The 14,080-nt window shown below is 39.4% G+C and overlaps 1 protein-coding gene across 1 annotated transcript in view; it reads left to right on the plus strand.

Annotated features, from left to right (window-relative positions):
• RALBP1 (ralA binding protein 1) overlaps positions 1-14,080 on the plus strand; it is a 40,510-nt gene that overhangs the window by 11,151 nt on the left and 15,279 nt on the right. Inside the window, exons 2-5 of the mRNA XM_079785239.1 lie at positions 3,175-3,470; positions 6,011-6,469; positions 8,770-9,119; positions 10,540-10,701. Of these exons, the coding sequence (XP_079641365.1) occupies positions 3,227-3,470; positions 6,011-6,469; positions 8,770-9,119; positions 10,540-10,701 (1,215 nt within the window). The 5' untranslated portion in view covers positions 3,175-3,226. The remainder of the gene's footprint in view (positions 1-3,174; positions 3,471-6,010; positions 6,470-8,769; positions 9,120-10,539; positions 10,702-14,080) is intronic.

The raw sequence follows: 14,080 nt of genomic DNA on the forward strand, positions 1-14,080 counted from the left end.
GTATTTTTTACTATATGTTTTATTGGGTGAAGTGTCCAGTCATATTTTTTGCTCATTGCGTTCTGAATTGTCTTAACTGATTTATAAGATACATATATCTTACATATATAGTACAGATATATGTATCTTATAAATCAATGATATGTACACACATACATTTTTCCCCCTGAATAAATTCATTGTCAGCTATATGTATTACAGGTATTTTAATCAAGTATGTGACTTGCCATTTGATTTTCCTAATTCCATTTTCTTTCAAAGAGTGGAGGTTTTCAGTTGTGATGAAAACAGATTTATCAATTTGTTCTTCTATGGTGTGTGCTTTTAGTGTCCTAGCTGATGTACTCTTGCCTATATTTGTCTGCTTGTTCTATTGTTTACTGAGAGAGGAGTTCTGTAATAGTGATAATTGGGGATTTGTCTTCCTTTATTTCCTTTATGTAGTTGAATCTGTTATTAGGCGTGAACTAGTACATGTGTAGAATTATGTCTGTTATGGTTGTGGGAATATCCTTTTTTATTTCAGACAATACTTCCTGTCTTGAAGTCTATTTTGTTTGAAAGTATAGTTACCTTTTTATGATACGTGTTTGCATGGTATATCTTTTCCCTTCATTTGCCTTTTTTAAAATATATATTTTTATTGATTTCAGAGAGGAAAGGAGATAGAAACATCAATGATGAGAGAGAATCATTGATCAGCTGCCTCCTGCACACCCCCCGACTGGGGATCGAGCCCACAACCCCGGGACATGTGCCGATGCTCTATCCACTGAGCCAAACTGGGGCTCCCTTCATTTGCTTTAACCGTTCTGTGTAGTATTATTTTTAAAGCACATCTCTTGTAAACAACATATAGTTGAGTCTTGTTTATTTCATTCAGTATGATTATCTCTGACTCTTAATTAGAATGCTTAGTCCATTGCATTTAATGTAATTATTGTCTCCTTTTTTCCAAAATTTTTTATTGCTTTCAGAGAGGAAGGGGGAGGGAGAGAGAGATAGAAACATTAGTGATGAGATAGAATCATAGATCGGCTGCCTCCTTCACGCCTCTCTAATAGGGATTAAGCCCAAAACCCGGGCATATGCCCTGACTGGGAATTAAGCCCTGACCTCCTGGTTAATAGGTTGAGGCTCAACCACTGAGCCATGCTGGCTGGGCTTAATTTGTTTTAAGAATTATAATTGTAGCTAACCATTGTTTTTGTATAGGTATTAGTCATTCTTCTATGAGCTGCTTGTTCATATTCTTTGTATAGGTCTCTTGATTTGTTTATATTTTAATTGATTTGCAATTTTTTTCTATATATTTTTTGACTTTATGATCAGATTTATCAGTCTTGTTATTTATGGCTTATGGATTTTTAAAATTGCAAATTAACCTTAAAAGTGAGTGCAAAGAGAAACAAGTGATTCCAATAGTATTTCAATTGAATATCATGAGAACTAATGCAAATAACTTATGAACACAGTACTTGACTATGATGTACCCTCCGTCTAAAGAAGAAACAATGCAAACAAACCTTGACTTCTTACTAATGTTTATCCTTTGTAATGTCCATTGTAGTGAAACTATTTGTGTGTATTTTGCGATTGAACAGATGAGGTAATTGCAGTGCAAAATAAAGTTATCAACACATGGACTGTTTGCAAACATAGAATTACAGTTACTGATCTATAATTGTGTCAGTCACCTATCTAATAATAGGGTAATATGCAAATTGGTCAGGATGCCATCACAGTAACGATCAATCAGCAGGCTGCGTGCGCAGCGGGTGGGCAGGGACTTGCAGCATCAGGGACGGGGGCGGGGACTTGCAGCGTTGGGGACACAATAGCGGCTGCCGCTTGCCCAGGGCCGGCCCGGGGCTCCGGCAAGCCACTGATGGCCGCTGCTGCTTCGAGGGCCTGAGGCTCAGGCAGTGAGGGCCGGGTGAGGCTCAGGTAAGCCACAGTGGCTGCTATGGCCGAGGCTCAGGCAACCTCGCAGCCAGCATTGGCAGCAGCAGAGGTGTGATGAGGGCGTCGCCTTACCCTGATTGGCCGGTCGCCTCCCGTGGAGGCCTGTGGGGAGCGGGCCTAAGCCATCAGTAGGACATCCCCTGAGGGTTCCTGGACTGTGAGAAGGGGCAGGCTGGGCTGAGGGACCCCCCCCCACCCCAGTGCACAAATTTCATGCACTGAGCCTCTAGTCTTACTAATAAAAACCTAGGTGGGCCGAAACCGGTTTGGCTCAGTGGATAGAGCATTGGCTTGTGGACTGAGGGGTCCCAGGTTCGATTCCGGTCAAGGGCATGTACCTTGGTTGCGGGCACATCCCCAGTGGGGGGTGTGCAGGAGGCAGCTGATCGATGTTTCTCTCTCTCAGTGTTTCTAGCTCTCTGTCCCTCTCCCTTCCTCTCTGTAAAAAATCAATAAAATAAAAAATAAAAAAAAGAATTGGCCAATTCTTTAAAAAAACACACCTAGGTGGTCCTCACGCCATGACGCCGTGACAGTCTCACTCCGTCGCAAGATGGCTGCGCGCACAGTGGAGGAGGGGTTCCCGTGGCCCTGTGCGTGCGCATTGCGGGGGCAATCTATTGAGGAGCTCCGGATGGATGGGCAGGGCCTACCTCTTTGGGGCGATCGATCTCAGGGCTCCCACACTATGAGAGGGCACAGGACCTCTCCCCCCTCCCCCCACCAGTGCACAAATTTCGTGCACCGGGCCTCTAGTTAAATATATAATTTTAACTGTATTGTAAATTTTGATACTGAACTATTCATGTGTAGGTATATAGTCTTTTTATTATTTATAGTTGTTTGGTCATAGCTTAAAGGAAAACAGTAATATTTTAAGATGGATAGCAATTAAAATGAAGCCCTTTATAATAGTGAGTTCTTTTTAAAAGGAACTGTATTCTACTTTGAGTACTTTAACTCTGATTTTCATTTGGTTTATTTTTCTAATGCTTGAAGATCCCAGGCCTTCTGATTCTAGAACTAAAATGTATGATGCATGGAATGTAACTTGAGATGATAAAATGAAAGCATCTTTTTAAAGGAGGGTAATGAAAAAAATACTTTTGATTTATAAATGCAAGATTAATTGCCCTGTTGTGTGTGTGTGGTGTTTTATGTTTTGATTGGCATTTGATGACTCTGATTATCTTTTTTTCCTCTGTGCAGGTGTAATGGATAGGTAACAGAGAAGCCCTCTGCACTGTATCAGGGAGGCAGAATGACCGAGTGCTTCCTGCCCCCCACCAGCAGCCCCAGTGAACATCGCAGGGTGGAGCATGGCAGTGGTCTTACCAGAACCCCCAGCTCTGAGGAAATCAGCCCTACTAAATTTCCTGGATTGTACCGCACTGGTGAGCCCTCGCCTCCCCATGACAGCCTCCATGAGCCTCCTGATATCGTGTCTGATGATGAAAAAGACTATGGGAAGAAAAAAGGAAAATTTAAGAAAAAGGAAAAAAGGAGTAAGTGCCATTTTTCTCTATGTTTTTGATATGTTTTAGATAAATGTCTACTCCAGTCATATGTACCTGGTGTCTTCTGGAAATATATCCATAAACTTCCATTTGACATTCTTTGTTCTTTATTTTTCAAGGTCTCAATTTTTGTATACTGCAGTTATATTTTAGGGTCTTTCACACACACGAAAGAATGCTGAATTTCCAGGAATGGTAGTTTTCTTGTGGAATTATCTTAAAGGAATCATCTTAATCCTATCTAATAAAGAGGGAATATGCTAATTGACTGCCCCACCCTCAAAGATGGTGGCCCCCACAGCCAATAAGAAAGGAATATGCTAATTGACTTCCATGCCCTCAAAGATGGCAGCGCCCACAGCCAATAAGGAGGGGATATGCTAATTGACTGCCATGCCCTCAAAGATGGCGGCGCCCACAGCCACAAGATGGCAGTGCCCAGTCCCCTCAGCCCCGCCAGGGCGGCAGGCACAGCAAAGCCGGGCCTACCCCGCGCATCTGCCTCCAGAGTCCCCCAGTCCCCTCAGCTCCCCAGCCGCCCAGGGCTGGCCAGAGGCGCAGGCAAGCCTCGGATGGCGGCTGCCCAGCTGCCCAGGGCCGCATGAGGCTTGCGCGGGGCTGGTCGAGGTTTGCGCTGCCGGCAGTGGCAGCAGCAGAGGTGTGATGGGGCATAGCCTTCCCTGATCACCAGGTCGCCTCCCACCCCTGAGGGCTCCCGGACTGTGAGAGGGGGCAGGCCAGGTTGAGGAACCCCCCCCTTCCAGTGCATGAATTTTCATGCACCGGGCCTCTAGTTAATGTATAAAAAGTAGATACTGGAATTTTGCCCTTATAGAATTTTACTTTTTGGCTAAGTTATGTAGGTAATGGGGGTATACATTATTGGAACTATGACAAAGTTATTAATTTGTTTTAAGCTAATGTCATGATGCATTTGTTTATAGTCACTATTTGGTAGGAAGGATGAATTGTTTAAGCATATATCTTTAGTACATTAAAAGCAAATCAGGTGAGTTTTTTAAGTATTGCTTTATTTTGAGTTTCACAGTATTTTTCAGTTAATTTGTTTTTGAGGCATAACGTTCAGATAGAATGCATCAATTGTGTACAACTTGATGAGTTATCACAGAATGGATATTCCTGTGTAACTACCACAAGGATCTGAAATGGGACATTATGAGCACCCTAGAAATTCCCTTCATTGCCCTTGCAGAGGGGCTCTCCCACCCTCCTGAAGGTGCACTTCTTTCAGCATAGTTTGGTCCTGCCTGGGTTTGTACTTATGTAAGTGGAAGCAGATTTCCTTTTGTGTCTAGTTTCTGTTGCCCAATGTTATGTCTCTTAGATTCACCTGTGTTATTTAATGTGGCAGTAATTTGTTCATTTTTTATTGATGAATTTTGTTCCATTGTGTTAATATACTAGAAATACTAGAATTCATTTATCCATTCTGTTACTGGTCATTTGGGTTGTTTTCAGTGTGTGACTGTCACGAATAGTGCTTCTATAAACATCACTGTACATGGTTATGTATTTCTGTTGTGTACATGCCTGGGAATGGAATTGCTCGCTCACAGACATGCTTATTACAGGTAGATCCTGTAAAACAGTTTTCCACAGTGGTGTATCACTTTACATTCACACCAGCAGTGTCTGAGAACTCAAGTTGCTATGCATCATAGTATGACCTTAAGATTTATGTCATTCTGGTTGGTGTGGGGTTTGTGATATTTTAATTAGAAGGGTATTTATGAAAAACTTGAATCTTTTAAATAAAATAGCTAGTAAAGTACTAGCTTAAAAAAAAGGAGAGTTATAGGTATGAAAAAACAAAATCAAACTAGGATAACTGATATGACATAAAGCAATTGTCAGTGTGTGTAAACTAGGGCTTCTGATGCAGGGAAGTGGGCTGATAGATTCGGCCACCATCTGGAGATTAGGGAGTTTCCTGATTTTGTCCTCCACCCAAATGAGACTTAAGTCTCTGATGCAGCCTTCAGACGGAACTAAATAGTGACAGGAGAGCAAAGTGTTATAGAGGACTGACTGGAGCATCTAAACAGCAGTACAGTTCCTGTCATGGTTTGAAATGGACTCTTAATTCAGAGACCAAATATGAGAAAAATCTAAGTTAAATAAAGTAAATTCAGATGACAAAAGAATGCTCTATTTTATAGGATTTTTTTCCTTAGCCATCCGTGTAGAACTTTCTTGTGTACTTGTAATACTAAAATTCCACTTAAACCCGTACAATAAATCCACTTTTCACCACCTACTATTGCAAGAATAACTAGCTCTCTCCGTGTTGCCCTCTTGTGGTCAGGAGATGTCATTGCAACATCTCATTTTAGCTGAGAGGAAACCCAGTTTTTGCTAGGAGTGAGTACCCAGAAGGGATTGGCCATGATGTGAAAAGGTAGGTAGCTAGTGCCAGTTGGAATTTTTTTATCCTGTATTTAAAAAGCACATGAACAGTTTGACATTAAACAAACATATAACTTATACTCCCTGCATTTCTTTGGCAGCTGAAGGCTATGCTGCCTTTCAGGAGGATAGCTCTGGAGATGAAGCTGAAAGTCCTTCCAAAATGAAGAGATCCAAGGGAATCCATGTTTTCAAGAAGCCCAGCTTTTCTAAAAAGAAAGAGAAGGATTTTAAAATAAAAGAGAAACCCAAAGAGGAAAAACATAAAGAAGAAAAGCACAAAGAAGAAAAACATAAGGAGAAGAAGTCAAAAGACTTGACAGCAGCTGATGTTGTTAAACAGTGGAAGGAAAAGAAGAAAAAGAAGAAGCCAATTCAGGAGCCAGAGGTGCCTCAGATTGATGTTCCAAATCTTAAACCCATTTTTGGAATTCCTTTGGCTGATGCAGCAGAGAGGACCATGATGTATGATGGCATTCGACTGCCGGCAGTTTTCCGTGAATGTGTAGATTATGTAGAGAAGTATGGCATGAAGTGTGAAGGCATCTACAGAGTTTCAGGTATTGGGGACACATGGGTGGTTTTTAAAAATTAGCTTCATTTTTTTTTCTTTGTATTTTTTTTTTAATTAAATTTGTTGGGGTGACATTGGTTAATAAAAGCATATAGGTTTCAAGTATACGATTCTATGATATGTCATCTGTGTATTGCATCCATTTTTCAAAGGAAGGACAAATATTAACTTGTGAAGAAAATTGTGACATGAGTCCTAAGACATTTATTTTCTTGATTCTTCCATTTGAAAAAAAATTCCTCACTGTGTGTGTGTGTGTGTGTGTGTGTGTGTGTGTGTTGTGTGTGTTGTGTATTTTGGCAGTTTGATTTTTTTTATGATACTCCTTTTCATTAGGAGGATTTACACACATGAGTTGATCATAGCTTGCAGCAGCCTGGAATGAGTTAGTAATACACATTTAGAATATATAAAGAAATTAGACTTAGTTTTCCCATTTATTTGGTTCATAAACATTTCTAGAAGGTAGATTTGATATTTAGTTCTGTTGAAAAAGGGCAGGCATTTTTTTAAATTGGGGAAACCCTTTACACAATTTCATAGGTAACATACCATTTAAGAGTACTACTTTATGGAAAAAAAATTAAATACAACTTATTTATAACTCCTTAGCAACATAAAAAGTATTTAAATAAATGTAAAATTTTGACTTTTAAGAATAATTTATGATGAATTGATTTTTAAAGAATTAAACAGTATTAAAATAAGCTGCTCTCACATTGTTTTGGTAGGCATGAAAAAAATTTGGTTTTGGTGAAAGTTTCTCTGAAGAGTCTCTATAGCTTTGTTCAAAAAACTATTTTGTCTTTTACCTAATTTTGATGTTTGTGTTCTTTTGGGGAGACAGAGTTGCAGAACCCTTCATTTGTATATCAAAGCATTCAAATTGAGCCATCCCCATGGACTCCCGGAGGTTGAGCTCCTGCTCTGATCAATTTGTTATTTACCTTTTTAAGCTCTGGTAGTATGCTGCGTTCAGCACACTGTATTACAGTTTAAGGCTGTGACTTCTTTTTGTTTTTTGTTTTAATGCTAATAAGAATATTGTTTTCTGCTGGAGATTTTTGATTCTCACTTATTCATATATAAGTTCCAGTTTTAAAATTTAAAATACATTAATATCATTTTGTATGTGTTCTTTCTCTACCTGGAATACTTTATTTGAAGTGTCCAGTTTTTAAAAGGAAAACATTTAAGAAAATAGGGATTATTTTCTAACTTTTCTGCCTCAAAATAAAGATTATACAAAAATGAGATTCATAATACTTTCATCTTTGGAGTTACTGATTTTATTTTGTCAGTGCTAGGTAAGGTACACATTTATTATAATGCCATTAAAAGGTTTTCACATAAAATAAGGAATGCCGAAGCCCAGATGTCAGTGCTATAAGTTAAAATGCTGTTTAGATTAGATAACACTTTAGTATTCGAATTTGCCATTACAGCTGTTCAGCCTTAAGTTGTTCTTGTTTCTAATAATTAGCCTAAAGTTTTAAGTATTAAAAAAACAACAGAAAGCTACTTTGTACTCTTATGAGCAGTCACTGTTACATGTAACTTAAATACAGATTGGATTTAAGATTTAAAAAACTTATGTAATGTTTGAAAACATTGGTTTTGTGTCAATGTTTCTTTCAGTCTAGTAAGAAAAGCAAAACCCAAATTTTAGAAACCCAAATTTTACCGTTTTTGTTCCAGCTCTGTTCCAGATTAAGAAAATATATAAAGAATTAAAACTTAAAAATAAAAATTAGGTGGGGATTATTTGTTTTGACAGTGAACTCACTATTTTGATTTTACTTATAAAAATTGGAACATGCTTATATATACCGAGTTGTCATTTTATGTTGTCAGTCTTGTGACTAGTTAGAAAAAGCAGTTAGCTGCCCATGTAGAGCAAGACTTTATGTTTAGATTGTAGTTTAGTTTTTGCCTGAATTTTTACCTACCTATCTTTAACTTTCAAAATAATATTTTCCTGATTTGCTTGGCATATTTGTTTAAAATGTCCCTGATTGCAATGACTCTGTTTCTGAATATTGAGTTTCTATTATCATTTAACTTTGGTAAAATTCACCCCCTCCAATTATAGTTTTTCCTATTATCTTGTTTACAGAGGAATTGTGTGAACTTTGTACAGATAAATACTTCATAATTAGAGATTTGTCATGGTCAGATTGGCTTTTCTCATATGTCCCCCCAAGGGGTGGGCACAAGGGTAAATAAAGCTGTTTGATTTTTCTTCTTCTCGATATTCTCTTTTTCTCTGAATTTGAATGTTTTAAGGAATTAAATCAAAGGTGGATGAGCTGAAAGCAGCCTATGACAGAGAGGAGTCTCCAAATCTGGAAGAGTATGAGCCTAACACTGTAGCCAGTTTGCTGAAGCAGTATTTGCGAGACCTTCCGGAAAATCTGCTTACCAAAGAGCTTATGCCTCGCTTTGAAGAGGCTTGTGGGAGGAGCACAGAGAGTGAGAAAGTGCAGGAATTCCAACGCTTACTGAAAGAACTGCCAGAATGTAACTTTCTTCTGATTTCCTGGCTGATCGTGCACATGGACCATGTTATCGCGAAAGAACTGGAAACAAAAATGAATATACAGAACATTTCTATAGTGCTCAGCCCAACTGTTCAGGTACATGTGCCATGGGGGGTGGGGGGAACATTTTCACTGCTGAGTTGCATACAAGCAATTAACCAGCAAAAGTAGATAATGGTTTAGCCTGAATATTATTATTTTTTATTTTCACAATATGGACAATGTCAACACAGAGGATGAATGTATTTTCCCATTCGCTTGTAGCTATATAATAGGAATATTATAGTCTTTGGTGTGGATTTATAAACCAGTTCCTAATGATAGTGGTCTGTCATTAGAAGAAGAGGAACCCATGGTACCTGCAATTACAGAGTTCATCCATAGAATTTCAACTATTTCTGCAAATACCATTATTGCTTCAATATATCACACATACATATCAGACTCATGCACAAAGGGAACTAGCATTTGCCTGGTTAGGGATTTAAGCTGAGGGTTCCATTCATAAAGATAGGTCCTAGAGAAGTATTTTATAGAATCTTAATCTGAGAAAATTTCAGGGAATTGGGTAGTGTGTTAATTGGTATCTCTTTATAACAAAAATACTTGGCCTTCATTTATTGTTGCTCACTTGGTGCTGGCATAGAGGATGTGTTTTCCTTTAATTAGAGTTATTGATATTTACTCAGGTCAAATACAAATGACAAAAAATGAGGTGTTTATACTTTTTATTTTAAGCCTTTCGGGCCAATATACTGTATTATTATTATTAGTCATTGTCTAAGTACACTGTATAAGTGTATTTTCTTTTACTAGAGATTCTTTTATTGCTCATTGATTATACTTTGGAAGCAAAATGTTTCTCAAATTTCAATGTTGTCATTCTTAGGATTTCAGAATTTGGTAAATATTACATTGTTATTTAGTATTACTATAATAAGGATGATAGTATCATAGAAGATTCAAGTGTGCTGTAGGAGTAAGTTTAGGTAGAAGGTAATTCTTACTAGCTTTTCAGCCAACCTCATGTCCTGATCTAGCATAAGAAACATCATATTTAAACACTGGCTATGCAAATGTGCCCAGATGACATTGTTTCTGGAGGTCTCAAACTCTCAGTCCAGCTTTACAACTGCAAGTGCTCTTACTTTCTTCATATTCTTCAATAGATCCAGATGTGTGTGTTAAAAGGTCTCAAAATAACTTATAAGAAAGAAGGTAAGATTTTTTAAAAATCAGTTAATATTATAGTGCTAAGAAGAAATAAATTGGTTATCAGCTTCTGTATCCTTTTCAGTTCCTTATGGTGCTTAAGTACAAACTCAAGTTATATTTTTTCCATTCTCTTCTTTAAATTGTCCGCTAATTAGCAAAGCATGTCTAGTCACTATCGAGGAGAATTTTCATTCTCATGTCCAGGATTAAAGGATGCACATGCAATAGATACAAATTAAATGAAACAAAACAATGTTAATAGTTTTCTTGAAAATCCTTTTCTTTACTTTTTTTCCCTTAGATTAGCAATCGTGTCCTGTATGTGTTTTTCACACATGTGCAAGAGCTCTTTGGAAATGTGATACTAAAGCAAGTGACAAAACCTCTTCGCTGGTCTAACATGGCCACTATGCCCACACTGCCAGAGACCCAGGAGAGCATCAAGGAGGAGATCAGAAGACAGGTGTGTGAGCTCAGCCTGTGCTTTAGCCCTGAAAGAGCCTACCTTTGCTCTGACCCTTTTGAAGACATGATGACGATGATGAAGATAAACTGTTGTTCATAGGTACTTTTTAAACTATGCCTGGAGCTATGTTAGGCACATGTTACGGAGATAAGTCAATATCATCGAGAGAATACAGGTTTTGAAATGAAAAACCTGGCTTTAAATTCTTGCTCTGCTTCTAAATAACTGTCGGATTTTAGGCAAATCGTTTAACCTGTTTAAGCTTCAGTTATCTCATTTTAAAATGGGGCCTCTAATAATTTGATGTGAAGGTTACAATAAATGAAATAATGCATTAAAGATGCTCAGCATGGTTCTGGGAATGTTTTAAGCAGTCTAAAAAGGTTAGCTTATCTAGACAAGATTGCTATTATTGACCATATACTACATATAAGAATACTGACATTATAAATAACTTACTCTGTGTCACATGGTTACTAAGCTATAGAACCAGGACTTGACCTCATATCCTGTGCTTTCCCACTTGCTATTTTGATAGAAGAAAACAGTGCCATTTGGTTATGTGTGTGTGCTTGGCAAGCTGAGTAAGAAACTCAGGACTAAATAAGAAACTTACATTTTATAATTATTACATCTTTTATTTGCATACACATTATCAAATCCCTGCTTCTTCCGTTCCATCGGCTCTGAGCTCCCTCATTTTTTAGTAGTTGATGATGTGTTGGGGGAAGGGATGTAAATGAACTATTGTTGAGCTAATGTAAATAATGAGAACCCAATGCCTAGGCAAAACAAATAAGCATGATTTTTAAAAAATCTTTATTGTTCATATTATTACAATTGTTCCTCTTTTTTCCCCCCATAGCTCCCCTCCACCCGGTTCCCACCCCACCCCATGCCCTTACACCCCCCCCCCCAGTCCTCATCCATAGGTGTATGATTTTTGTCCAGTCTCTTCCCGCACCCCCCACACCTCCCCTCGAGGATTGTCAGTCCACTCCCTTTCTATACCCCTGATTCTATTATATTCACCAGATTATTCTGTTCATCAGATTTTTTACTCACTTGATTTTTAGATTCACTTGTTGATAGATATGTATTTGTTGTTCATAATTTTTATCTTTACCTTTTTCTTCTTCTTCCTCTTTTTAAAGAATACCTTTCAGCATTTCATATAATACTGGTTTGGTGGTGATGAACTACTTTAGCTTTTTGTTATCTGTGAAGCTCTTTATCTGACCTTCAATTCTGAATGATAGCTTTGCTGGGTAGAGTAATCTTGGTTGTAGGTTCTTGCTATTCATCACTTTGAATATTTCTTGCCACTCCCTTCTGGCCTGCATAGTTTCTATTGAGAAATCAGCTGACAATTGTATGGGTGCTCCCTTGTAGGTAACTAACTGTTTTTCTCTTGCTGCTTTTAATATTCTTTGTCTTTTGCTCTTGGCATTTTAATTATGATGTGTCTTGGTGTGGTCCTCTTTGGATTCCTTTTGTTTAGGGTTCTCTGCGCTTCCTGGACTTGTAAATCTATTTCTTTCACCAGGTAGGGGAAGTTTTCGGTCATTATTTCTTCAAATAGGTTTTCAAAATCTTGCTCTTTCTCTTCTGGCACACCCATAATTCGGATGTTGGTATGCTTGAAGTTGTCCGAGAGGTTTCTTACACTATCTTCATATTTTTTGATTCTTTTTTCTTTTCCGGTTGGGTGTTTTTTGCTTCTTTATATTTCAAATCTTTGACTTGATTCTTGCGATCCTCTAGTCTGCTGTTGGATCTCTGTATATTATTTTTTATTTCAGTCATTGTATGCTTAATTTCTAGTTGGTCCTTTTTCATATCCTCGAGGGTCTCACTAAGTTTATCGGCGGTTTCTAGGAAATTCTTGAAAAACCTTATAACCGTGGTTTTGAACTCTGTATCCAGTAGTTTGCTTTCCTCCATTTCTTTCATTTGTGACCTGTTTCTTTGTCTCCGCATTTTGGCTGCTTCCCTGTGTTGATAGAGTGGCTTTGTGTGCTAGGTGTCCTATAGGGCCCAGTGGCTCAGCCTCCCCAGTCACCTGAGGTGAACACTCTTGGTGCACCCCTTTGTGGGCTGTGTGCACAGTCTTGTTGTAGTTAAGCCTTGATTGTTGTTGGTATCACTGGGAGGAATTGACCTCCAGGCCAATTGGATGTGAGGATCAGTTGTGTCTACGATGAGAGAACTTCTGTTCTGGAGACACCCTTATGGGGCAAGACTTGCTTCAGTGGGGCTTTGGTGCTCACTGAGTCTGCCCCCTGAGTGTGTCCCTTATGGATCTGAGGAGTTGTAATCTGGATGGTCCCACTCTGATCCCTGGGTACACTGGCTCTTGGATCTCTAAGGAGGTGCTAATTTAGCCTCTGCCTGAGGCCACCCAGCAGGAGCTACAGAGAGATCTGCAGATTCCTCTTCTTTGTTTGGGGTTTGGAGGTGCCCAGATGAGGCCCAGTTGTGAAGCAATGCAAGCTGCTGTGGGGCCTTGGGCCTTCTTTTGGATGTTCTGGGTCTTTCTGACTCAGCTGCAGTTTGTTAGGTAAGTTTAGTTTTCAAAGGACCAGATCATTCATATGCAAAAGCCTCTGTGCACAGCTTGGATGGGGCAGAGTCTCAGGGCGGAGCAAACAGCAATCGCTTTGTGGGGCGGGATCTCAGGGCGGAGCAAACAGCAATGGCTTCCCGTCAGCCCTCTCCTAAGAGGCTCCCGGGTCTCAGTGTCCCTTGGTAATCGATGCAAGCACCTCTGAGAGAAAGCCGCCCTCAAGTTCCGCCCGCTGCCAGACAGTCCAGTTTCTCCCTGTATGAGTCTGGGTCCCCAGAGTCTCGTCCGGAACTGGAGTTCAGAGTAGTCGAGAGCTTGTGTCTCCCTGCAGATTGAAAAAGCCAGCCATGCCGAAACCGGTTTGGCTCAGTGGATAGAGCGTCAGCCTGCGGACTGAAAGGTCCCAGGTTCGATTCCGGTCAGGGGCACGTACCTTGGTTGTGGGCACATCCCCAGTGGGGGATGTGCAGGAGGCAGCTGATCAATATTTCTCTCTCATCGATGTTTCTAGCTCTCTGTCCCTCTCCCTTCCTCTCTGTAAAAAATCAATAAATATATATTAAAAAAAGAAAAAAAAAGCCAGCCGCGTACTCAGTTGCCAGCCCTCTCCGTGCGCGCGCCTCCGTACCTCTGGACTTTACTTCCGCAGCTCCTCTGAGTCTCAGTGTGCTTTTCTCTTCCCTTCTACTTGTAGAATTTCCACTCAGCCAGCCTTCCTGTGGTTCTCGATGATGTCCGTTTTGTCTTTTAGTTGTAGTTTTGAAGTGGTTGTGCGCTGCAGCAAGTTCAGGTGTTTACCTATGCCGCCAT

Source organism: Cnephaeus nilssonii (assembly GCF_951640355.1).
Source record: "Cnephaeus nilssonii genome assembly, chromosome: 11".
Classification (NCBI taxonomy): domain Eukaryota; kingdom Metazoa; phylum Chordata; class Mammalia; order Chiroptera; family Vespertilionidae; genus Cnephaeus; species Cnephaeus nilssonii.